The sequence below is a fragment of the Engystomops pustulosus genome, chromosome 6 (genome assembly GCF_040894005.1).
Source record: "Engystomops pustulosus chromosome 6, aEngPut4.maternal, whole genome shotgun sequence".
NCBI lineage: Eukaryota > Metazoa > Chordata > Amphibia > Anura > Leptodactylidae > Engystomops > Engystomops pustulosus.
Genome location: NC_092416.1, coordinates 140989052 through 141013141, shown reverse-complemented (window position 1 = coordinate 141013141; position 24090 = coordinate 140989052). Strand labels below are relative to the sequence as shown.

The window sequence follows — 24090 nt, the reverse complement described above, 5'->3', positions numbered from 1 at the left end:
AGAGAAAAGCTACTGCTTGAAGATTTCGGCAGTGCCTTTTTACATTCCTAACACCCTTTCCACTGATCCGACCAGGTATGTGTATGACGGAGCCAGGAGGAACAGCTGTCAGACAAATAATCAGCCAGCCGACCGGTTTGAAGAGATATGTACTGGGTTTTCCATGGTAAGGAACCTTGATATCGATATATATAATGCCAAAGCCTTGGTAGAAGTGGTGAATGGCTTTCCACCGCTGCAATACTGAATATGTGATCTCAAGAATGATGGATCATGTCTTGTTATCTGAAAGTCTAAGAAATAAATCCAGGTTTTGAAGATTCCTGGAGAACACTGCCCACCAGACATTATGGTATTTGCTGTAAAACGTTGTGTACTATAGGAGGGTATTGCCTCTTATGTCTATTTCAATTGAATAGTGAAATGGTAAAGGGGTTGTACCAAGTATTATTGTTATCCCCTATACACAGTATATGAAATAATGTAGTGGACCCACTGGACCACTGCGGACATTGACATGACCCGACACCTGGGACTGGAATCTAAGTGGCACCCGGTTTTCACCAGAGCCCACTGCAAAGCGGGTTGGACTTGCTGATGCTGCAGCGTGGTACCACCATTCCACAGGTGCAAGTTTGTCTGCGGTTGCAGCCAAGGCAAGGTAAAAAGATGTTAAACAAAATCATAGTTGGACATAGCAATAGGTCAAGGAAGGCAGCAGAGGAACGTAGTCAGGAACAGAATCGGGGTCACAACGGGAAAATTACAATAACAGCAAAGGTCATGGAACATAGCTTTCTCTAAGACACAAGGCACGAAGATCCGGCAGGGGACACAGGAAGGGGCTGGAATTTAAGTAGAAAGGGGGGCTGGGCAGTGCCAATTATAGACGTGCTGGCCCTTTAAATCTCAGGAAGCCGGCGCATGCATGCTCTAGGATGCGAGAGGCAGGGGAGAGCGACGTGGGTCGCAGGTGTATCCCTGACAAATAACAATCTGATCACTGGGCGTCCCCCACTTACCCCTACTGTTCACAAGAATCATGGTCCCGTTCTCAATATACCCCTCTATTCACTATGGACGCATTTGGAAATTGACAAACCCTCTCCGGCACTGCTATAGGAATTCCATAACATAACATATAAATTATACATTGTGCAGTTAGCTGACCCAAACTTACATTCATAGTTTTTTCTTCATACATGAAACATTAGCTTTATTTACTGTATAATCCTTGTCTTGGGGATGTATTTTTCTTCATGAATATAAATAAATTATTTGCATCCTGAGGTATGGGAGGTAACTTAATTGACTATGAACAAGATGAGACAGCACAAGCAACTCTGCCAAATAGCTCAGAACTTATAGCATGCATTTCTATTGGTTGGCCAACATTCGGAGTTCATGGAACAGAACTGGGGAACTTTCTGATATATTAACACCTTCTAATCTTGCTTCTGGCAATTTTTTTAAAAAGAATATTATATTAACAATTATATTAGCACATATTTTATCTGTATGATGAGCGTTATAAATGGAAGACGTGAGTCTATTAATCTCATTGTGTACTATGTCATTGTAGAGGTTAACTCTTGCCTCGTGTTTCCTCCAGTAGTGATCTTGAACTACATCCAGTCCTCAACTATACTGCTGGATGTGTGGCCTGTAGGCTTCACGAATACTCTCTCTATTTGTTGTTTCCTTTATACTGTGCTCATATAATGGCATCCTTGTCCGATGTAATGTTCCAGGCTTCTACAATGTGCCTGCTATCCTCTTGTACTAGTTATGCATCCATAGCACACTGCAATTTCTGGTCACAATTTATATTACAGCTCTGCCCATTGTTTCCTATATATTCTTGTCTATTTTTAATGTTCCTGAGCTCAATAGTCCAAAGGGCCACCTAAATTTATAATTACAAATATCACACAGTCATTTGCTTCAGGAGTTTATTGCTATTAGATATGAAGTAACACGTAGACATGTTGAAAAATAGAAAAAGCCGAGAACCCGTAACTGCAATAGGTAGGAATAAATTCTGCTGCTTCTGGTATTATGCGGGGTGGATCACATCTTATTTTGTTGGTTCTTCTATCTCTTCAGTTTTTGAATCCACCATATTACCATCAACATAGGTTTCGGTTTTCACTATTGTCCTCCTAGTTTTTCCTATAAAGTTAAAGAGAAATGTAGAGTTGTTAGAAATGCTAGGACAACTGTATCACTAAAACTAAGAGCTAGTACAGGCAGTCCTCTGGTTACATACAACATAGGTTCCATAGGTTTGTTCTTAAGTCGAATCTGTATGTAAGTCGAAACTGTATATTTTATCATTGTAGATCCAGACAAAATTTTTTTTTGCCCCAGTGAGTTTCCAAATTTTTTTGCTGTAATTGGGCCAAGGATTGTCAAGAAAGCTTCACTACAGACACTTTACAGCTGATCAATGTAGTCTGGGTTTATAGTAAAGCATCCAGAGACTTCACCAGAGGTCACAGGGGGCAGAGGGGTCCGTCTATAACTAGGGATTGTCTGTAAGTCAGGTGTCCTTAAGTAGTGGTGGTAGTAATACAGGCAGTCCACTACTTAAGGACACCTGACTTACAGACAATCCCTAGTTATAGACGGACCCCTCTGCCTATGGTCACCTCTGGTGAAGTCTCTGGATGCTTTACTATAAACCCAGACTACATTGATCAGCTGTAAAGTGTCTGTATAAACAGCATAACAAACTTTTTTACGCATTGTCAGCCCTTGGGGAATGTGATTTGTGCATATGTACAGAAAGCTTCCCTGGTCATGAAGCTTACCTCTGTTACAATGCCCAATTCTGATTGAGAAGTGTTATATACTTAATTTGTGGGTGATTATACCTGGAATTTAATATAAGCAAGCAACATGACAGAAAAAGAAGCATTATCAGCATTATCTGATATCCTACTATGGATCTCTTTACCATCTGAACTTTGACTCCTAGATCCAACAGAGGAGGATGAACCAGGCCTTGCACCTGCAGCACCAGAAGTGGCTGATGTACTAGAACTTTGACCACCAGAACCTGCACCTCCAGAGCCAGAAGAACCAAGTTGGCTTCTATAAGCAGATGAAGATGTTGCACTAGAGGTCTGACTAGAAACACGTGAGACACCAGAACCTCTGCTTCCAGAGGAATCAGAAGCACCAGAGCCTCCGACTCCAGTTGCTACACTTCCTGCTCTTGAAGTTATAGAAGATGGTGTTGAAGACCTTGAGCTTTGAGTTGTAGAAGTCCTGGGAGATTGGGTGGTTGTGCCTCCAGCTCGGGACGTTTGAGTAGTAGATGTGGACCTGCTACTGCCGCTTTGTGTTGTACCTTGTCCAGCCTCGGAATCCCTGTAAAACATGTATAGAGATGAATAAATACTAGTACATTCCCTCAGAAAAGTACGAGGTTAGCGTCACATCTTTATTTTACCCTTCCTCCAGAAGCTTCTGATAGGTTGCTATCTCTTGTTCAAGTCTCACTTTGACATCCAAAAGTTCTTCATACTCAGACTTCTGGCATGTGGTATCATTCTGTATCTGCTCCAGTTGCTGCTCCACACTGCTGATCACTAATTGGATCTGCGATATTTGCATGCAGTAGTTACCTTCTTTTTCAGCCAAGGATTGTTCCAGTGATTGTTTCTGATAAAAAAAAATATAGACGAGTGTGATTCCTAGGTATGACCTATAACCTGGAACCAGCACATTCAAAGTCATTCAATGTCACACCATAATGTAGAAATACCTCCTTTATGTAGCACCTCATAAAATATGCTATGCTTCTCTTTGGCTGAAAATAACCTGCATACACCTCCATTGGGAACTAGAATTGGGAGGAATATGGAGGTACAGTTGGAGCTCACTTACTCCTATGGTTAAAGTACAGCTACTGGGAACATGCATAAATACAGAATACTGCTTGACTGTGCACTTTATATGATGTACTACTTATACTTCAATATATCATCCTTGGGCCTTTCATGACAATTAGAAGACCATGCCACCTATTTCCCAATATGATCTGATCTTGTCTCCTTGGCATGAGTGATTATATACAAGGTAGGTTCTACAAGGTTTGTTCTTAAGTTGAATTTGTATGTAAGTCAAAACTTTATATGTAATAATTGTAACTCCAGACAATATTTTTTAATCCCTGAGACAATTGGATTTTCAAATTTTTTTGCTGTCAAGGGAACAAGGATTATCCATAAAACTTTGTTACAGAGGCCTTATAGATAATTGTTGCAGTCTGGGACTATAGTAAAGCATCCAGAGAGCTTCCCCAGAGGTCACAGTCGGCAGAGAGGTCCGTCTGTAACTAGGGGTTGTCTGTTTGTCAGGTTTCTTCCAGCCGGGGACAGCCTGTACTTAAAGGGAACCTGTCATCAGCAATTGGACTAATAAACCTCTACCTGAATATTGTGAAGTAGTGTAACACCTTCTAGTTTTTGTTTCTTTCATGGTCCAGTGTGGTCGATCATCCAGAAAATTTACTTTGAAGTGAGTTGTACATAGGTTTAACACTGATGTCAAGGTGGGGCGCTCGGCCTCCTCCCTTGTGATTGACATTGTGCATCGGACATCAGGAGATCTGGTTAGTGATGTTTCTGGACATAGGACCATCAATTACAATAAATGTGGCTTTCTGAGGAGTAAAGCGTTTGACCTCAGTGTTAAAATCTCCTTGACTTTTTACAACCAATTTCCATCTCACCTTAAAGTCGATTTTCTGGATGTTGCCACCATACTGGGCCATGAAAGAAACCTGATCTGGAAGGTGTAACACTGCTTGACAACTTCTGGTAGTGGTTTATAAGGTCAAATTAGACTGACAGGATCCCTTTAACTTAACCCTTGACGGCTTATAGTAACTTTAGCATATAGCAAGCCTGATAGAAGTTAACCCCTTGAGAATCAACCAACATTGATTTACGTAACTGCATCTTACCATGGCATACTGGCCTTGTAGCTCCATTTCCAGACTTTGAAGAGTTCGCTTCAGATCAGTAATCTGAGTTGTGTTTGTCTGCACTTGTTGAGCTCCTACAGATATCTCTTGCTTTACTTGATTACTCTGGAAATTGAATGAGGAAAAAGTTTAATTTCTAGGGTTTTAAAAGTTTCTTCTTCCTATATGTACATTGTGGGCATTCACCTGTTGGTTAAACACATCCTCAGCATCCTTACGGTTCTTCTCTGCAAGAGCTTCATATTCGCTCCTCATGTCATTGAGGATCTTTGTCAGATCTTTCCCCGGGGCTGCATCCATTTCCACATTGACTTGACCTGCAGTGGTTTCTTGGTTAGACTGCATTTCCTATAGAAGAAGGAGACACATAACCTCTTACAATCAATCAGAAGAGCAGAAAGCTACTGTATGTTATTGTATCCACACAAATATATTGTATTATGGGAGGCATTGTTTAGCCTGATGGGTTTTCTCCACAATGTCTCTGTATAATATTTCTACCTGTGCCTTCATTATATTAATTCTTATACCGTAATTCAACTTTTAGCAGGCATATATTATTTTAAAGTAGTGTAATGTTAGTGAGGATATAAGTCAAGATCTAATATTGACTCAAAGGGGTATTCCGATTTTCGCAAATAAATGTTATTGTTGAATAATGAAAAGTTTTACAATTTTCTGTATCAATTCTTTAATGTTTTCTAGATCTCTGCTTGCTGTCATTATATAGGAAGCTTCATGGTTAATTTCCAGTGAATAGAAATCTGATCATGGTCACACAGGTGCATGGCCCGTTATATCACACAGCTCTGATTACTCTCTATGTTATAATGAGCCGTGCACCTGTGTGACCATAGTCAGATTTCTGTCCACTGGAAGTAAACCTAGAAACTTTCTATACAATAACAGCAAGCAGATATCTAGAAAACCATAAAAAGGAACTGAAACAGAAAGTATATTGGAATATTGCATAATTTTTCATTATATAAACAATAACATTCATTTGCCGAGAAGGGTTTTCCCCTTTAAGCCTTCAGGCCTTAATGGAACCTAGAGCACCCATCATCCACAAATACCAGTATATAAGTGTCCATATTAAAATCCAGGAAAATTAATACCTCTTCATGATTCTTCTTGAGATAGGTCATCTCCTCTGTCAGGCTCTCAATTTGCATCTCAAAGTCAGATTTGCTTAGGGTTAGATCATCCAAGACCTTGCGGAGGCCATTAGTATCTGCCTCAACACTCTGGCGCAGATGTAGTTCGGTCTCATACCTAGTGATAAAGAAACTCAGTATCGTTATGAATTGAAATCTTTAAAAATAAATTTAAATGAAATCTACAATCAATATCAAGCATTATAAACCAGGGACACTTACGCATAGATCCAGGCTCTGTGACTGTGATAATATTCTAATATTTGTTATCCATGGCTCCTTCCTTTTAAAATCAACTTTTTTAATTATTCTAATGAGTCTGAAGGGCTGTGGGGGGTGTTAACAGAGCCTCTCCTTACTCTGGCTTTATTGGCTGTTACACTGCCTCCCAATCTGACCCACTTGCACAGCACTTCCTCCTCCCTTTGCTGTGGCAGCAGAGGAAGTTTTAGCACACAGTGAGAGGGGGAAGTGCTACTGCATAGTGTAGCAGTCGGTGAAGCTGAAGCACGGACGGGCTTATTACAATAATTTTAAAAAGTTTATTTTAGTATTAAGGAACCTGTGCACACAAATATAATAAGATTACCAAAGTCATGGTGCCTGGATCTATCAGTAAGTGTCACTGGGTTTCTCATGCTTGATTTTGATGGTAGATTTTCTTTTGGTGCCCAGTCAAACATGTCAGCCACTCATATGCACTACTTTGCTTGTTCTATCCACCAAGTCAGGAGTTACAGAAGCAGCTGAATGCAGATGTTCTTCAGTGTTTCCGCAAACTGTGGAGGCACCATTACATTTTGTCACTATGCAGGTTACATCGAAAAGCATAGCTCACTGGGACCTGTTTCTGGATTTTGCTACCACCAGGTTCAATGCTTTCCTTTGTTCCTGGAGAATGGACTATATCATGCATGAAAGGCTTAGATTGGGACAACGCATTAAACTCTACAGAGTTCTCTAAATGATCAAAGAGCTGTGGTCATGGCAATTCATCAACTTTGTCTTACATCCAAATGGTCCATCCCTGGCTGAACGTATAGAATTCGATGAAATCTAAATAATAAATTACAATAATATAAAATTCCAAACAACAATGAAAAATATAAAATATATTTATACCATATAAAATAAACACAAAAAGAACGTAATAGTAATATAAAAGTGGAAATTCCAGTCTATTCCTATAAGCATTTAAGGGGTTTTCCCACGAAAGAAAAGTTAGGCCCTATCCACGGGATAGGCTCTTACTTGCTGATCAGTGGGGGTCTCAATGCTGAGACCCTTGAAGATCGCAAAAACAAGGGGACCCCTCGTCACTCCATCAGATTAATGGAACAGGTGGCTGTGCATGACTGTTCTGCTCCATTAAACTCGATGGAGCTGATGGAGATAGGTGAGAACAGTGCTTGGCAATTTCCGTTAGCTCCATAGAGATTAATGGAGCAGGACGGTCATTCGCGGCCATCTGATCCATTAGTATGACAGAGCGACAAGGGGTCTGACGCACCCCTCGTTTTCTCAATCACCGGGGATCTCAGCACTAAGACTCTCACTAATCAGCAAGTTAGGCCCTATCCCTTGTGGGAAAACCCCTTTAAATACCATAAAATAATAATAATGATACACAGTTACAGATACAAACCTGCTACATCTAATACCTGTCCAATCAGAACATTCTCATTATATTTTATAAATATTTTATAAATGCACTGTACATAAAAATTGATGAAGGCAACAGACATCAAACAGAAGATACTGTTGTAAAAAGAAGGTTGTCATTTACAGTCATTTTCTAGCTCTAGACAGTCAAACATAAACTTATCTCTCTGCTTACTTCATCCTGAAGTCATCTGCTGCCAGTCGGGCATTGTCAATTGCCAGAAGGACACTTGCATTATCTGTAGCTGCATTTTGTATCTGCAGATTGAAAAATAAAAGGAACAGCAGACATATTAAAATATTACAATAATCAACAATTGGATTAACTCTCCATAACTTTGGGATAAGATATAAATGACAGATACTGTATGTGTGGGCCTCACTACTAAAACCTTTACCTACTAAGAGAATGGGGTGTGATGCTGTACTCTCCATTTACCTTTTACTTATTTGCCAAAATCTTTCAACATAAGTATATTGGTGCTACAGTAGCAGCAAGCTGAAATCCTGAAAAGTATCCCTTTAAGTCAGTAAATAAAACAATCACGTACTAACAACAAGGGTAAAGGTGCCATAGAAGCTGTCCTTACGTAATGTAAACCTGATAGAGAACCAGATTCCTTAATCATGGAGCTTCTGAAACAAGACTGATATTTCCCTTTCTAAAGTGGTGCCTGCTCCACTATAAACATGACGGATCAGAATCTAAGGGACCAAAGCACATTAAAGGAAATCTATCATCAAAATCCACATACTCATAGATCCAGGCACCGTAACGCTAGTAATCTTATATTTGTTATCTACAGCCTCCTTTCTTGTAAAATCAACTTCTAATATTATGCTAATGAGCCAGAAGGGCTCTACCCGAGCCCCTTTGTGCTTTGTCTTCACAAACTGTTACATTGTCTCACCCCTCCCATCGTGTCCTGCTGAGAATGAAGCAGGCAGAGGAATGAGGAAGTGCTGATGGAGCACCATTTTGGACGCCATAGTGCTACATCAATCCATTCTTCAAAAGTCAAGATCGTTTGTTCTCACCTGAGTTTTAAGGTCTTCAATTGTTTGGAAGAATAGGCTGTAGTCTGCACCTCCTGTGCTGGTAGAACCAGAGCTATTCTTATCATACCAGTCCTTGATTTTAGCCTCAAGATCTGCATTCGCCTCTTCTAAAGCTCGAACTTTTTCCAAATATGAGGCCAGGCGGTCATTTAGGTTTTGCATTGTTTGCTTTTCATTCCCAGGGAGTAATCCATCGTTTCCACCAATTCCACCACCAACACCTCCCCCAAAGCTGCCACCTCCAAAGCCACCAGAACCATACCCTCCTCCAAAACCACCATCAAAACCACCACCAAATCCACCTCCAGAGCCACCACCAAAACCACCTCCAAAGCCACCACCAAGACCGCCTCCTGAACTTCCACTAAAGACACCTCCATATCCACCACCAAAACCACCTCCTGACACAGCACCACCAAAGTTACCTCCTGAACTACCACCATAACCATCAGTAAAACATGAAATGCTCTGGCCACCGCCAAAGCTTAAACCACCACCACCAACACTACCTTGCTGTCTGTATGATGAGCTACTTACATTAGCTCTATAGCTAGAAGAACTAGACCCATACCCTCTGCTAACACCTCCACTCCTTTTATATTGTTGTGCCATGGCTCCTGAATCACAATGATAAACTCCACAGCAGTGAAAAGCAATGGCACCAGATGGGACATAATATTATGAAGTGTTGGCATTTTATACACCAGCGTTTTGGGTGTGCCATTGTGTGACTATTGTCCAAGCCCAATTTTTTTTCCAGCATCTGATAAAATTATTGTTTAGCGTTAGGGTGGGAGACAGCAACAATGATGGAAACCTTTAATTAAAATGTTTAGTGAAGTAAATATACTATGAAGCAACCTCATTCTCTCAAACAGTTTTCTTTGGTGACACCAATTGATTTATGGGTTTTATAGTATCAGTGTATTGCAATCCAGGCAATCAGACTAGTAATTTTCTGCAAGTGCTACGACTCTAGCCAGGATATCATGAAGCCATTGGCGGGGTATGGAATATGTAAAGTCTTCATTAAAGTTTTGAAGACCCTTTTTAACCAGATTGTCTTAGATGTGCTATGCGGTATCATAACTTTTGGCTGCTCAACAAATATGTTTGCTGCTCTCTTAAAAACCTATAGTAAAAAACAATAATTTTCTTAGAAAATCTTAAAAAGGTATTCTTAAAAAGGTGGCAAACATCTATTGACATGGGATATTCCATGATTATGATGCAAAATATTTGTAGAAGACCTCAAAATTTTAGGATCACAATTAATGCCAGGTAGTATAAGTGAATGCAGCATTTAAAGGAAACCTACCAATAAAAAAAAGCATGATAAACCAGGGGAACTTACTCCAGGCCCCTGGTTATGCATGGCCTCCTTCCTTTTAAAATCAACTTTTAAAATTATTCTAATGAGCCACAATAACTCCTGGGGTTGTTACCTGGCTGTTACACATGCCCCTCACATTGTGTACTGAAACTTCCTGTGCTGTGGTGAGATTACAGGAGGCAAATGGAGAGGGGAAGTGTTATGAGAGCGGGGAGAACAGTCTGTGAATGTGCAGAATGTAAATTTACAGCATGGAGGTATGGCATAATTTTAGAAGGAAAGAGGACATAAATAACAAATATAAGAAGATCATGGTGACTGGATCAATAAGTAAGTGTCACTTCTTTGTCATGCTTGATTTCTATGGTAGATTTCCATTAAAATGGTGAGATTTGTGGACCTCAACCTCCCAGGAGAACAGGGGTTTTAGGGGTGTAACTACAGTGGTATTGGGCCCGCAGTGTCAGGGCCCCCCAGCATCCTACATGACATACCAAAGAGTGGAGGATGTGCACTATTATATACATATTGCGTAGCATAGCATGTATATAACATATATGTAATGTATATATGCTGTATCTGTGATGCTTATATGCTCTATATGTGTGCGCATGAGTGTATAAATGTGTGATTGTAACTTGCATGTGTTAGTATACACATATGTGTATTTCTTAAGTGGGACAACTGAGGGGTTTCATATACCCCTTTCTTCCATAAACAGCACCACACCTGACCATGGTTTATGCTGGTATAGACATGAATAGTTTCAATACCACACAATACTTATGGTTGGGAGAGAAGCTGTGTTTGTAAGGCCTCAAAATTTGTGTCCAGATCACGGCTCCCATAGAGGTCTATGGCACCCTGTCATGCTGTGGTGAGCACACAGTTTCCTATACTTGGGACTTGTTCTATACATTGCTATTTTTCGTCAGCGGCGTCTCTGCTTTCTATGGAAAGGGGAGGGTGAGAGCAGCCATGATTTTCAACCACTGGCTGCATTTTTAATAATAAATAATAATAACCTTATATATATATATATATATATATATATATATATATATATATATATATATATATAGCGCTATTATATACCGTAGCGCTTTACGGGAAACATACAAATAAAACGACATTAACAAAAGTAATGTGAAACAATAGAAGTGAGGGCCCTGCACACAAGAGCTTACAGTCTATGAGGATGGGTCACTGGTGCATGAAAAAGACAGGATTCTGGACCGCGCTTCTCAATCATAAAAAAATTATCTTGGAGGTCAATACAAAATAAAAATGATTTATGATTGAGAATCGCGGTCCAGAATCCGGCCATTTTCATGCACCAGTGACCCACTCGACCTGCCGGGATATAAGATACAGGACACACTGCCAGCTCATCCTGCTACCACTAATACCTTGATTCAACCCATGAACTGATGTTATTTATGTATCTTTGATGCACTGTATTTTTTCTATTTCTACATACAGTCTATGAGGATGAGGGGGTGACACGAGAGGTAAAAGAGCTTGTATAATGCTTTATACTGTGTTCCTCTGCTTATCTACAGTAAGATACATGTTCTCTCTAAGCCACCTGACAAGTAAATGTAATTGTATACTTCTAATTGAGGTGTATAATTATTTAGCAATGAACGGGGCTAGTTACATAATTGCATTCAATCTAACCTCCATTAAATTATATATAAGTAAAAAATAATTAAAAGTTACAGCAATATTTGGCATTATTATAGTCTATTAGTGGAGCTATATGCTGCCAAATACGGGTTTATTGCAGTGTAGCTGCCTACTCCTTCTACTATTATCTATAAAAACATCAGCACTTGTGGAGCTCATCTTCATCCATCTTACTTGACCTCATGCTGAGCACAGAAACGTTACAGGACTGTGATTTTATATTGATTATGAAATGTATTCGTACTCATGAACTCACCTCCTTATTCTCAGTAGGAGACATAGGAAGTCACGTATGTTCCATCATCATTGTGATGCTTTAGGTAATTGTCCTTTTGGAATCGAAACACAAAATGACTTAACGTAGATCAGGGATGTAAAACTCAACTGTACAGTGGGAAAAAATGAAGGACTTGGACTAAGTTGCGAGCCAACCTTAATATTAAAAAAGACGTGTACATTGTAGGAAGTTTTTCCTTCTCCACAAACATCACAATGAATCTTTTCATACGGTAACAAACTTAAAGGGAACCTGTCATCAGTTCTGACCAACAATGTGATACTGTAAATGGTGTTGGCTAGCAGTCCTGGGGAGCTGCGGGATCTTATCTGTATATGTGTTAGTAGCAGAAGGATCATTTCATTGTAGTGAAGGGTCATTTACAAACTTTTAGGTGATTGATGGGAGTCAGTGATGGCTCAGTTGACCCCTACCCCTGATGGTTAACTCTTCTAATGGGTGTCCACAAACTCATTACAGTTTAGAGACTGAATATGTATTGCTACACAGATCCCCATTGTCAGTACCTAACATTGCAGGGGGCACAGAGCACAGTAGTGTGAGGACAAACCCAACCCGCATCCACCATACAGAGCTGGGGCATTGTGTCAGGCATGTAATGTGGTAGTATGTACCACATTGGGATGGATCACCTGCTGCAGCAGACCAGATACAAGAGAGGTATCTGAGGCAAAGCTGGTCAAAGCATTTTTGTCCTTTCAGGAGAAACATCAATTTGTTTCAGGAAGATCCCCATTCATACTTGATATTTTCCTGTTGCAGGATGGAAAGAACAACCAATCAATCCCTGGTGCTTTGTAACTGTGGTGAGCGGCCAAATCTAGAAATAAGTTGTAGACATGACCCTAATAGCAATACCTTCTTTCACAGGCCAAGTACCTCCTGTAAGAATGTTATACCAAATCTTTCACCTTTAACACTGTGTAAGTCACTGGAATAATTCACAATACTTAAAGGGAACCCGTCACCACTATTTTCACAAATACAGGTAGTGACAGGTTCCTATAGAGCTCTAATAACTATTTGACACCCTGCTTGTAGCTAAAAATTATGCCCCTGAGATTCCCATATATTCAACTTTATAGTTTTATCTGGTAACTAAGCACGGCTACATGGAGTCCAGGTGGGCGTGGCCTCCTCGGGCTGAATCCAGCAGCTCCTCCCCATCCCTATCTCTGTATGCTGCTATAATGTCATGTGACCAGGGTGACATCATCGCAGGTCCTATAGCCTTTGTAGCATTAGGAACTGTACACTAAGCATATATGTCATGAAATCACATGACGGGTTCCCTTTAAAGTAAAGCAGCACCTTCCTAGAGTTTGTATGTTTTTAATTCCACCTACTTTACTCATTTACATTACTAATATAGCACCAACATATTCTGTGCCACTGTACAGAAGTTGTCATACTCACTCGATTCCCTTGGCCGGTTGTTCATAGTACTCTCTTGCTCCAGGATCATATACAGTATTAATAAGTCATTGTAATAGATGTTTTGTATGAACATGCATAATCTATAGCATAGCATATACTCTTATATCCTTTGACTAATCCCCTTTTAACCTGAATCCTTACATGCATCTGTAGTTGCCTGCAGTTATTTTGGGGGTGGACAGTTGAACACTACTATGTGAGCACCATATGGCACTATTGGCTTCTGGCGTTATTGTGTTATCAATAAAATATACAGATTCACTCCATATTAAAGGACATCTACCATGTCCTTGTTTCTTTATACCATAAGTGGAATTTAGAAGAAGAAACAGCACAAGACCTAAAGATCTAAAAAAAAGTGTGCTCCCCCTAGCTCCTCGGCTGGAAGCAGGAGGTACTATAACTATAGCAGAAATTAAAGGCTAGTGATGCCAAGAGGCCGAGGTGACAGGGTCACTCTGAACGCCTCTGGCTAATTTACATATTTGTTAAAAGTCTTTTTCATTGTAATTGTGTCTTTTCTTTACGAACTACAAACAGTTCCAATTAGTTGGTCATTAATTGGTCAGTAAAATAATCTTTGTATAAGTTTTTCTTAGATAAGGTGGACGAGTGGAGGTGGGACACCCGGCACTCATTCAGATTTGTCAATACTGCTGCAGCCAAAAAAAACCCTGAGCAAAGTAACGTAAGGATATGTTAACATTTGTGGCCTGGAAAACCTCTTTACAATCTGTCCATCCTGTCCTAGATCACTTTCCCGTTGCTACTTGACCCATAATGTCCATGAATCAGGATAAAGAAACAAGTAAAAATTTGAAATAGTACCAAATACATCTTCTAGAAAATATGATCAAACTCAGCTAGCTATGGTTGGATTCTGTTGAGGCATCTTCGCTGATTTGAAGAACCTCTCTCAAAAATGTAAGGGTTGTGGGTACTGTTGAGCGGACCTAAACCACAAATTTCGGGTTTACATTAAACATTGTGCGTTTGGTTTGCCCCGAACCGGACCCTAGTCTTCATTGGAAGTTTGGGATCCAGGCTCAGCTCAACATCTGCGATTGGTGCTGACAACTATTGCGGGTGTTAACTCTTTAAATTCGCTTACAAAGTTGTCAGTGGCATTTAAAGTGCAGTGGCCATACGTATCATTAAGAACGATAACCATACCCCAAATGTTTTTGAGATTCGCCCAAACCCACAGGTCCACCCATCACTGTTTGGGATTTTTGATGCCATCAATTGCAAGGGGAGTTTCCCAAGTGCAGAGGAAACATTTGGTTATTAAATATCGGTATCAATATCGAGGGGAGGGACTATTTCTAAATAATAGAATTTCTATTTGGATACTCCTTTGACATATTTCCAGTACCAAGCTCTATGGAGAAAGTGTGATGGATTTCAGATCTATTTAGCCCAATATATGCCAACACCACCAGCTTTGTCTGCCATTATTGACCATAGCTCTGATGACCTCTCCAAGTATTCAATCTGCACTGATGTGACCATTGGTCTTATTGATCTTATCTGGGAGCTTTAATCACTTCATTAGACAATAATTGAGAATGGTTAGGTGACAATGTTCACTGTTTCTGTACCCCTGTACCCTGTATTTATCACCATCTTCTCTATGACTTTTTTTTAGGAAGGGGTTGTCAAGAAACACAGAAAGAACATCAGAAAGATGTGCATTGTTGTTCCTATGTGCTAACCGGTTCGCGACCGCCCGCCGTGTATTCACGGCGGTGGTCGCATTCCGATGCATGAAGATGGCTCGCGGGGCGAGCCCTCTCCATAGCTGGTAAGTCTCTGCTGCATATTGCAGCAAAGGCTTACTGGTAACACCCGCGATCGGTGCCGGCACCGATCGCGGGTGTTTTCTTGCTGATCGCCGCCGGCATCTTTCCGAGGATCGTCGCTCCCCGTGACGGCATCGGGGATCGGTGATCCGTCGCCATGGTAGCTTCGGGTCTCAGCACATTGTAATGAGGAGTAAAATCCCCATATACTGCCATCGATCAGACAACCTAGGGTTAAAGTACCCTAGGGAGTCTGAAAAATAGTAAAAATAAAAATTAAAAAAAAGTAAAAAAAAAAAATTATAATAAAAAAACCTAAAATTTCAAATCACCCCCCTTTCCCTAGAACTGATATAAATATAAATAAACAGTAAAAATCATAAACACATTAGGTATCGATGCGTCCGAAAATGCCCGATCTATCAAAATATTATAACGGTTTTTCACTGCGTTTAACCCCGTAACGGAAAATCGCATCCAAAGTCAAAACTGGCACTTTTTTGCCATTTAAAAAAAAATTAAAAATGATCAAAAGGTCATACATTCTTAAAAATAATATCATTGAAAACATCATCAAAATACGCAAAAGATGACACCACCCTCAACTCCATACAACAAAGTATGAAAAAGTTATAAGCACAAGAAGACGGCAAAATAAAAAAAAAATTTTTGTACATGAGGTTTTAATTTTTGTAAATGTATGAAAACATTATAAAACCTATACAAATTTGGAATCCCTGTAATCGTATTGACCCAAAGAATAAATTAGATGCGTCATTTGTGGCGTGAAGTGAAAGCCGTGATATGCAAGCCCAGAAGAATACGACACAAATTCGTTTTTTCACCATTTTCACTGCATTTGGAATTCTTTTCCCGCTTGCCAGTACATGGCATGGAATATTCAATGCGATCACTATGAAGTACAATTTGTTACGCAAAAAACAAGCCGTCACATAGCTTTTTACGTGTAAAAGTAAAAAAGTTATAGATTTTTGAAGGTGGGGAGTGAAAAATGGAAATGAAAAAAACGGGAAAGGGCTCGGTCCTTAACCGGTTAAGTTTGCTCTTGGTGAGATATTTGACTAAACTGCCTTCTGCTTTTGTGTTGCGTGAATATTCATATTTGTAATGTGTCCCAGCCCTTTCAGAAAAATTTATTACAAGTTGGATAGGATGCTGGAAAAGTTTTATTGAATCAAAGAGGAAAACAACTTAAAGCAAACCATGATAATGCAGTGTAATCTGCAGACAGCATTTTATAAAGTAGGAAGAGCTGAGCAGATTCATATACAGTTTTATGGAGAAAGATTCTGTAAAAGTTATTCATTTAAATCTTCACTCCTTCTGGTGAGAGGTTCAAGAGGAGGTCCTAACCAGCTTTCAATCACTGAGAAGAATTTCCAATTTGACTACCAAACTCAGAATTATTGAAGCTTTTATGAAAATAGTTATATTGAATCCTTTCCCGCAAAACTATATATCAATCTGCTCTGCTCCTCTTGCTCTATAACATGCTACTGAAACAATACACTACACTTTCAATTTCACTGGTTTCATTTAATGTCACATTCATTTAAAAGAGCAGAATTGCTGAAGTATCCCACAAGCCGACACCACTCTCTTCTTTCGACATCTTGTTTTCTCTTTTTAGTTCACCTTTTCCTCAACTTCCTCAACTCTGGATGAAACCACCTTTCCATCCACTACTTCTTCCACAAGGTTTTTCACATTTCTTGTTTTAGTTGGGTCTAAAAAAAAAAATCAGATTACACAAATAAATTTGGGGCATATTGAGAGGTTGAATGGGCCTCTAGCAACCACTAAAATTAACCACCAGATTTTGATTAACACAAAGACTATGAACTACTTACCTTTTCTGGAGTCTACAGAGGATGTCTGTGATGAAACCTTTGTTGTTGAGGATGATGATGTTGTGGACACTGAAGCCTGGGAGAATTGACTGTAAAATGAACAGTTTATGATTAAAATCTTCATTCTTTAAGGAATATGAAATGTACCATGTCAGGAGAATAGGAACAACCAAGTGCTTACCCCAGTTCTCCCTCCAGCAGTCGGCGGTATGTTTCAATTTCCATTTCCAGCCTTGTCTTTATGTCAAGGAGTTCCCGGTATTCTTGACTCTGTCTTTCAATATCTGATCTGATCTGGATCAGCTGTTCCTCAATTCCGCTTATAACGGGAAATACAGGTTTATTGCAGTGTAACTGCCTACTCCTTCTACTACTATTATTATCTATAAACATCAGCACTGGAAGCAGGAGGTACTATAACTATAGCAGAAATTAAAGGCTAGTGATGCCAAGAGGCCGAGGTGACAGGGTCACTCTGAACGCCTCTGGCTAATTTACATATTTGTTAAAAGTCTTTTTCCTTGTAAGTGTGTCTTTTCTTTACGAACTACAAACAGTTCCAATTAGTTGGTCATTAATTGGTCAGTAAAATAATCTTTGTATAAGTTTTTCTTAGATATGGTGGACGAGTGGAGATGGGACACCCGGCACTCATTCAGATTTGTCAATACTGCTGCAGCCAAAAGAAACCCAGAGCAAAGTAACATAAGGATATGTTAACATTTGTGGCCTGGAAAACCTCTTTACAATCTGTCCATCCTGGTTGCTTCAATACAGTTATACACTATGATCAAATGAATTCTCTCAATCTAATGTAGGCTTCCTCTATTTGCAGATTATATGAATCATGGAGAATATTTCAACAAACTGAAGATGATTTGTGTAATTCTTCTCTCTATTGAGTTTATTATCCAGGACTGATGGAATCAGATTAAAACAGTTATTCAAGATGTTGGGTAAGTAATATTTGAGTCCAGTGCATTGCTACCAATGGTGAAATCTATTGGACATCTATGAATGTCAAATCCTTTAATAAGAAACCAGGTTGAGGAAATAAACTGGACCATGAAAAGTCTAATGTAAGATCTTATTTGACGATACTGGACATGAGACCAGGTTGCTACCCCTTGATTAAGTATCATAGCAATGTTGCCACCGTGATTGTGCTACAGAGCATCCTAGATCACTTTCCCATTGCTACATGACCCATAATGTCCATGAATCAGGATAAAGAAACAAGTTAAATTTTGAAATAGTACCAAATACATCTTCTAAAAATATGATCAAACTCAGCTAGCTATGGTTGGATTCTGTTGAGGCATCTTTGCTGATTTGAAGAACCTCTCTCAAAAATGTAAGGGTTGTGGGTACTGTTGAGCGGACCTAAACCACAAATTTCGGGTTTGCATTAAACATTGTGCGTTTGGTTTGCCCCGACCAGACCCTAGTCTTCATTGGAAGTTTGGGACAGGATCCAGGCTCAGCTCAACATCCCTCCGCTGTTAATGCCTGCGATTGGTGCTGACAGCTATTGTGGGTGTTAACTCTTTAAATTCCGCTTACAAAGTTGTCAGTGGCATTTAAAGTGCAGTGGTCATACGTATCAGTAAGAACGATAACCGTACCCCAAATGTTTTTGAGATTTGCCCAAACCCACAGGTCCACTCATCACTGTTTGGGTTTTTTGATGCCATCAATTGCAAGGGGAGTTTCCCAAGGGCAGAGGAAACATTTGGTTATTGCATATCGGTATCAATATCGAGGGGAGGGACTATTTCTAAATAATAGAATTTCTATTTGGATACTCCTTTGACATATTTCCAGTACCAAACTCTATGGAGAAAGTGTGATGGATTCCAGATCTATTTAGCCCAATATATGCCAACACCACCAGCTTTGTCTGCCATTATTGACCATAGCTCTGATGGCCTCTCCAAGGATTCAATCTGCGCTGATGTGACCATTGGTCTTATTGATCTTATCTGGGAGCTTTAATCACTTCATTAGACAATAATTGAGAATGGTTAGGTGACAATGTTCACTGTTTCTGTATCTCTGTACCCTGTATTTATCACCATCTTTTCTATGACTTTTTTTTTTTAGAAAGGGGTTGTCAAGAAACTCAGAAAGAACATCAGAAAGATGTGCATTGTTGTTCCTATGTGTTAAGTTTTCTCTTGGTGAGATATTTGACTAAACTGCCTTCTGCTTTTGTGTTGTGTGAATATTCATATTTGTAATGTGTCCCGGCCCTTTCAGAAAAATTCATTACACGTTGGATAGGATGCTGGAAAAGTTTTATTGAATCAAAGAGGAAAACAACTTAAAGCAAACCATGATAATGCAGTGTAATCTGCAGACAGCATGTTATAAAGTAGCAAGAGCTGAGCAGATTCATATACAGTTTTATGGAGAAAGATTCTATAAAAGTTATTCATTTAAATCTCCACTCCTTCTGGTGAGAGGTTCAAGAGGAGGTCCTAACCAGCTTTCAATCACTGAGAAGAACTTCCAATTTGACTACCAAACTCAGCATTACTGAAACTTTAATGAAAATAGTTATATTGAATCCTTTCCTGCAAAACTATATATCAATCTGCTCTGCTCCTCTTGCTCTATAACATGCTACTGAAACAATACACTACACTTTCAATTTCACTGGTTTCCTTTAATGTCACATTCATTTAAAAGAGCAGAATTTCTGAAGTATCCCACAAGCCGACACCACTCTCTTCTTTCGACATCTTGTTTTCTCTTCTTAGTTCACCTTTTCCTCAACTTCCTCAACTCTGGATGAAACCACCTTTCCATCCACTACTTCTTCCACAATGGTCTTCACCTTTCTTGTTTTAGTTGGGTCTAAAAAAAAATCAGATTACACAAATAAATTTGGGGCATATTGAGAGGTTGAATGGGCCTCTACCAACCACTAAAATTAACCACCAGATTTTGATTAACACAAAGACTATGAACTACTTACCTTTTCTGGAGTCTACAGAGGATGTCTGTGATGAAACCTTTGTTGTTGAGGATGATGATGTTGTGGACACTGAAGTCTGGGAGAATTGACTGTAAAATGAACAGTTTATGATTAAAATCTTTATTTTTTAAGGAATATGAAATGTACCATGTCAGGAGAATAGGAACAACCAAGTGCTTACCCCAGTTCTCCCTCCAGCAGTCGGCGGTATGTTTCAATTTCCATTTCCAGCCTTGTCTTTATGTCAAGGAGTTCCCGGTATTCTTGGCTCTGTCTTTCAATATCTGATCTGATCTGGATCAGCTGTTCCTCAATTCCGCTTATAACAAGCTGGAGCTGCTGAAGTTGGACGCCATAACGGCCTTCTGTCTCACTCAATGTGTCTTCAAGGGATTTTCTCTAAAATAAGGTAAAAAAAAATGTAGAGATAAGCAAAAAATCTGCAGCTTCTACACCCACAATATGATCAATTTGATCACGAAATGGTTGCAAGCTCAATGGGGATGATCCATCACCTTGTTTTATTTGTCTCAGTTGAGACTGGGACAAATAAGTCTCTTAAAGTAGTAAATGAAAAAAGAGATTGTGGTGATACGTCACCCCTACCATGGTCATAAAAATACTATGCAAAATTATGTTGAAAATGGTCTTGAATAGTGGTGGCCACTAAAGGAAGAACATAGGGCCACATTTACTAAGGGCCATGTGCCAGTTTTCTGTTGGACTTTGCAATTTATTTCTAGTGCAATCTACTTGCACAGGTATTTAAGAAGTGTCTGCACCAAATTTGTGTCACACACACTTTTGTGGCGCAACTGCTTTAGGCATCATGCAACACAAATTAGGGGGCGTTCCCCTGCTCAGTCGGACCGTGCCCCAGATTTATCATGTAAACTTCCACAGAAGTGTGTTTCTTACCCTATGTTAAAGATGCACCAGAAAAAATGTGGTGCACTGTGTAGTGGCAGTGCAGGGGGTTGCAGATTCAAGAAGAACAGGTGCCAGAAATCCTGAATCTGGCGCATCCTGCACTACACACAGGCAATTTGCCCTGTTCTTAGTAAATGTCCCCTATAGTGTATGATGGTCTAATGGTCTTTTCAAAGTTGAGGTCTTTTGGAGAAAATGTCATCATAATCTTTAGCATATTTTTATATTGTACAGTATTTTTTACTCACCATTGACAACTGTGACTGGAGTTCGATCTCCAAACTTTGGAGGCTACGTCTGAGGTCGGAGATTTCTGTCTTGCTTGTCTGCACCTGTTCCACACCGACTGAGATTTCCTTCTTCAATTCATTGCTCTGGAATATGGTACAATATGTTTTAAAATAGCTTGTAATAAAGAATCAATTTTACAAACATTTTGGCTTTTATCACACTTACCTTCTGGTTGAACCATGCCTCTGCTTCTCTGCGGTTCTTCTCTGCCAACAGTTCATAGTCGGCTCTCATGTCGTTCAGAAGTTTAGTGAGATCCACACCTGGTGCAGCATCCATTTCTACATTGACTTGGCCAGCAGCGCTGCTCTTTGCAACTTGCACCTCCTGTTAAATAAATTTTGATTAAGAGACACAGATTATGATACACACATTTAGGCTTTTAAGTAGGAGGAACACTATATTTAGATATATGGATGTAGAAGTTGAGTGTTGGTTTTGATCATAACCCCAAGGTCCCTTTGCTATGAAGGAAAATACCAGTATTATGAATACCCATGTGGGCCATGTTACACAATTATATTTAAGCTTAGAAGCTCTAAGTTATATGTCATAGTCTGATTTGTTACTTATAATATTTTGCAGTCTTAAATTTGTAATGTAACGTCTTTATTTGCTAATATCAGAAAAATATATGTAACCGCTTAAGCAATGCATACCTCCTCGTGGTTCTTCTTCAGGTAGGCCAGCTCTTCTTTCAAGCTCTCAATCTGGATCTCCAAGTCTGATCTGGTCAGAGTCAACTCATCCAGGACTCTACGGAGTCCATTGATGTCAGCCTCTACGCTCTGGCGGAGAGCCAGCTCATTCTCATACCTTATAATAAATACACAATGAGTCAAATATATGCAATATTATAGCAAGAAACATGAAACAAACTATGAAAATTGTGAAAGTAAAGGAATTGTAATTCCAAAGCTAGGTTACCCTATTTACATCAATGCACTACAATAAGAGCAATCAGCCTAAAAACTCCTGATCTTAATATTAAAAGCTATTGCATATCAAGCAGCATGGCTTTAAACTATTCATGAAGACTACTAAATATTCTCCAACAATGCATGTTCTTATGAAGTCAACCAAATGTAACACTGGAACTTACTTCAGTCTGAAGTCATCAGCGGCCAGTCTTGCATTGTCGATTTGGAGGACAACACGGGAGTTCTCAATGGTGGAAGCAAAAATCTGAAACAAAAACAAAGTATGGTAGTTGTAGTTAAGGTTTATTAATAAAGATATATAAAGATAGTTGTCATTTTAGAACGTGTGGATGTGTCTAGAAGGAAAGTGTTCTTTTACTATGAACCTTGACATATTTTAATCAAGCTGTGGTGAGTTGTAGTACAACAATGATGTGATCAATGACTTTAGGGTTAACTTCTTCCAAAATATTAATGGCTTAATGAAAGTACAGGCCTGATGCTTTAGCTTAAGGTATTATCGGTAATACACACATAAACACTAGGGTAAATAAAGTTTTATACATGTCAAAATCTTATATAAAGAACTGTACCTTGTTCCTCAGCTCATCAATGGTGTCATAGTACTTGCTGTAGTCTTTGGAAGCTGCACCAACTCCAGCACTAACTTGTTTCTCGTACCATTCTTTGATCTTCAATTCTAGGTCAGCATTGGCAGCCTCCAGTGCTCTAACTTTATCCAAGTAGGAAGCCAGACGGTCATTGAGGTTTTGCATGGCTTGCTTCTCATTTCCACCAAAAGAACCACCGAAGCCACTAGCTGCAGCACCGAAGCCACTAGATGCAGCACTGAAGCCACCAGCTGATGCTCCACCAAAGCCACCAGCAGAGTACCCAGCACCGGATCCAAGAGCAGAGCTCAAGGAGAATGATGATCCGGATCCACCACCGAGGCCTCCACCATAGCCTCCTCCATAGCTGCTACCGCCAAAGCCAGATGAGCTTGAAAGTTGATAGGATGATGCAGAGCTTGAGCGAAAAGCCATGGCTGCTAAATTGCTGCTGGAGCTAGCCAAGGCAATGTGTGTAAATTTAGTGTGGATGAAGACTATGGTCCTAACACTCTATTTATACAGCTTGTCAGGGGTGTTTCAGTTTTAAAGGGACATCCTCTCAGAGAAAGAAAAAAAATGCATGGTCAACACCTGTTTAACAACTCCCCTTGTAAATTTAGACCATTCTCTCAGAATGTATGCAGCCCTTAGGCTGTTTGTTATATGTTGGCTGGAAACTGGGAGAGGCAAATTCCTCTTTTCTTCACAAGGTAATACAGTCACTCTCACCTTGCCCTCGGCTCCATCATATCAAATTTACAATCTGTCAGCTTTGGGCGATTTCAGATCTTCAGAGGCCCCTCAAGTAAATGTCCAAGATGTTTTCGGTGCAGATGCAAGCATGTCTTATTTTTTACTTTTTCACATAAATTTTACTAAGAGTTTTTATTGCACATAGTAAAGTGTAGAAAATAAAAGTTATTGATTTAGATGCAATGTCCCTTCTGGAGAAAGTTTTGGAGAATGTGGCATTTTATTTTTTTATTGTGCCAACTTATTCCCACCAGTGCATGTCCTCATTGGAGCTCACAATCTAAATAAGAACTTGGTA

The 24090-nt window shown here is 39.6% G+C and overlaps 3 protein-coding genes across 4 annotated transcripts; all 3 read right to left on the bottom strand.

Moving 5' to 3' along the window:
- Positions 1-1935: 1935 nt before the first annotated feature.
- LOC140064479 (keratin, type I cytoskeletal 19-like) lies at positions 1936-9526 on the bottom strand. 2 transcript variants are annotated; one of them, XM_072111409.1, is made up of 8 exons: positions 8854-9526; positions 7991-8073; positions 6115-6271; positions 5183-5344; positions 4976-5101; positions 3458-3669; positions 2960-3375; positions 1936-2172 (listed from the first exon to the last, which is right to left on the bottom strand). In XM_072111409.1, exons 1-8 carry the CDS (start codon positions 9484-9486, stop codon positions 2078-2080), a joined length of 1884 nt encoding a protein of 627 aa, XP_071967510.1. In that variant the 5' UTR covers positions 9487-9526; the 3' UTR covers positions 1936-2077. The 2 variants fall into 2 exon arrangements, with proteins under 2 accessions (XP_071967510.1, XP_071967511.1); XM_072111410.1 differs by having other exon boundaries at positions 3250-3375.
- Positions 9527-16602: 7076 nt separating this feature from the next.
- Positions 16603-17632, bottom strand: LOC140064478 (keratin, type I cytoskeletal 12-like). The gene is made up of 3 exons (XM_072111408.1): positions 17486-17632; positions 17305-17393; positions 16603-17181 (listed from the first exon to the last, which is right to left on the bottom strand). Exons 1-3 carry the CDS (start codon positions 17527-17529, stop codon positions 17081-17083), a joined length of 234 nt encoding a protein of 77 aa, XP_071967509.1. The 5' UTR covers positions 17530-17632; the 3' UTR covers positions 16603-17080.
- A 1952-nt stretch (positions 17633-19584) lies between these two features.
- On the bottom strand, positions 19585-23533 carry LOC140064477 (keratin, type I cytoskeletal 47 kDa-like). Its single transcript, XM_072111407.1, has 8 exons — positions 23019-23533; positions 22608-22690; positions 22165-22321; positions 21671-21832; positions 21463-21588; positions 20466-20683; positions 20285-20373; positions 19585-20163 (listed from the first exon to the last, which is right to left on the bottom strand). The coding sequence occupies exons 1-8, from the start codon at positions 23469-23471 to the stop codon at positions 20063-20065; spliced, it is 1389 nt and encodes a 462-aa protein (XP_071967508.1). The 5' UTR covers positions 23472-23533; the 3' UTR covers positions 19585-20062.
- Between the last annotated feature and the right edge of the window lie 557 nt (positions 23534-24090).

Coding starts and splice junctions, on each gene's coding strand:
- LOC140064478 (XM_072111408.1), bottom strand. CDS start 17,529: ATGGAAATTGAAACATACCGCCGACTGCTGGAGGGAGAACTGGG. Junction 17,394..17,485: donor CTGCTGGAGGGAGAACTGGG/GTAAGCACTTGG, acceptor TTCATTTTACAG/TCAATTCTCCCAGGCTTCAG. Junction 17,182..17,304: donor CTCTGTAGACTCCAGAAAAG/GTAAGTAGTTCA, acceptor TTTTTTTTTTAG/ACCCAACTAAAACAAGAAAT.
- LOC140064479 (XM_072111409.1), bottom strand. CDS start 9,486: ATGGCACAACAATATAAAAGGAGTGGAGGTGTTAGCAGAGGGTATGGG. Junction 5,345..6,114: donor TCAAGAAGAATCATGAAGAG/GTATTAATTTTC, acceptor CTTCTTCTATAG/GAAATGCAGTCTAACCAAGA. Junction 2,173..2,959: donor TAGGAGTCAAAGTTCAGATG/GTAAAGAGATCC, acceptor TTAACTTTATAG/GAAAAACTAGGAGGACAATA.
- LOC140064477 (XM_072111407.1), bottom strand. CDS start 23,471: ATGGCTTTTCGCTCAAGCTCTGCATCATCCTATCAACTTTCAAGCTCA. Junction 21,833..22,164: donor TGAAGAAGAACCACGAGGAG/GTATGCATTGCT, acceptor TTTATTTAACAG/GAGGTGCAAGTTGCAAAGAG. Junction 20,374..20,465: donor CTGCTGGAGGGAGAACTGGG/GTAAGCACTTGG, acceptor TTCATTTTACAG/TCAATTCTCCCAGACTTCAG.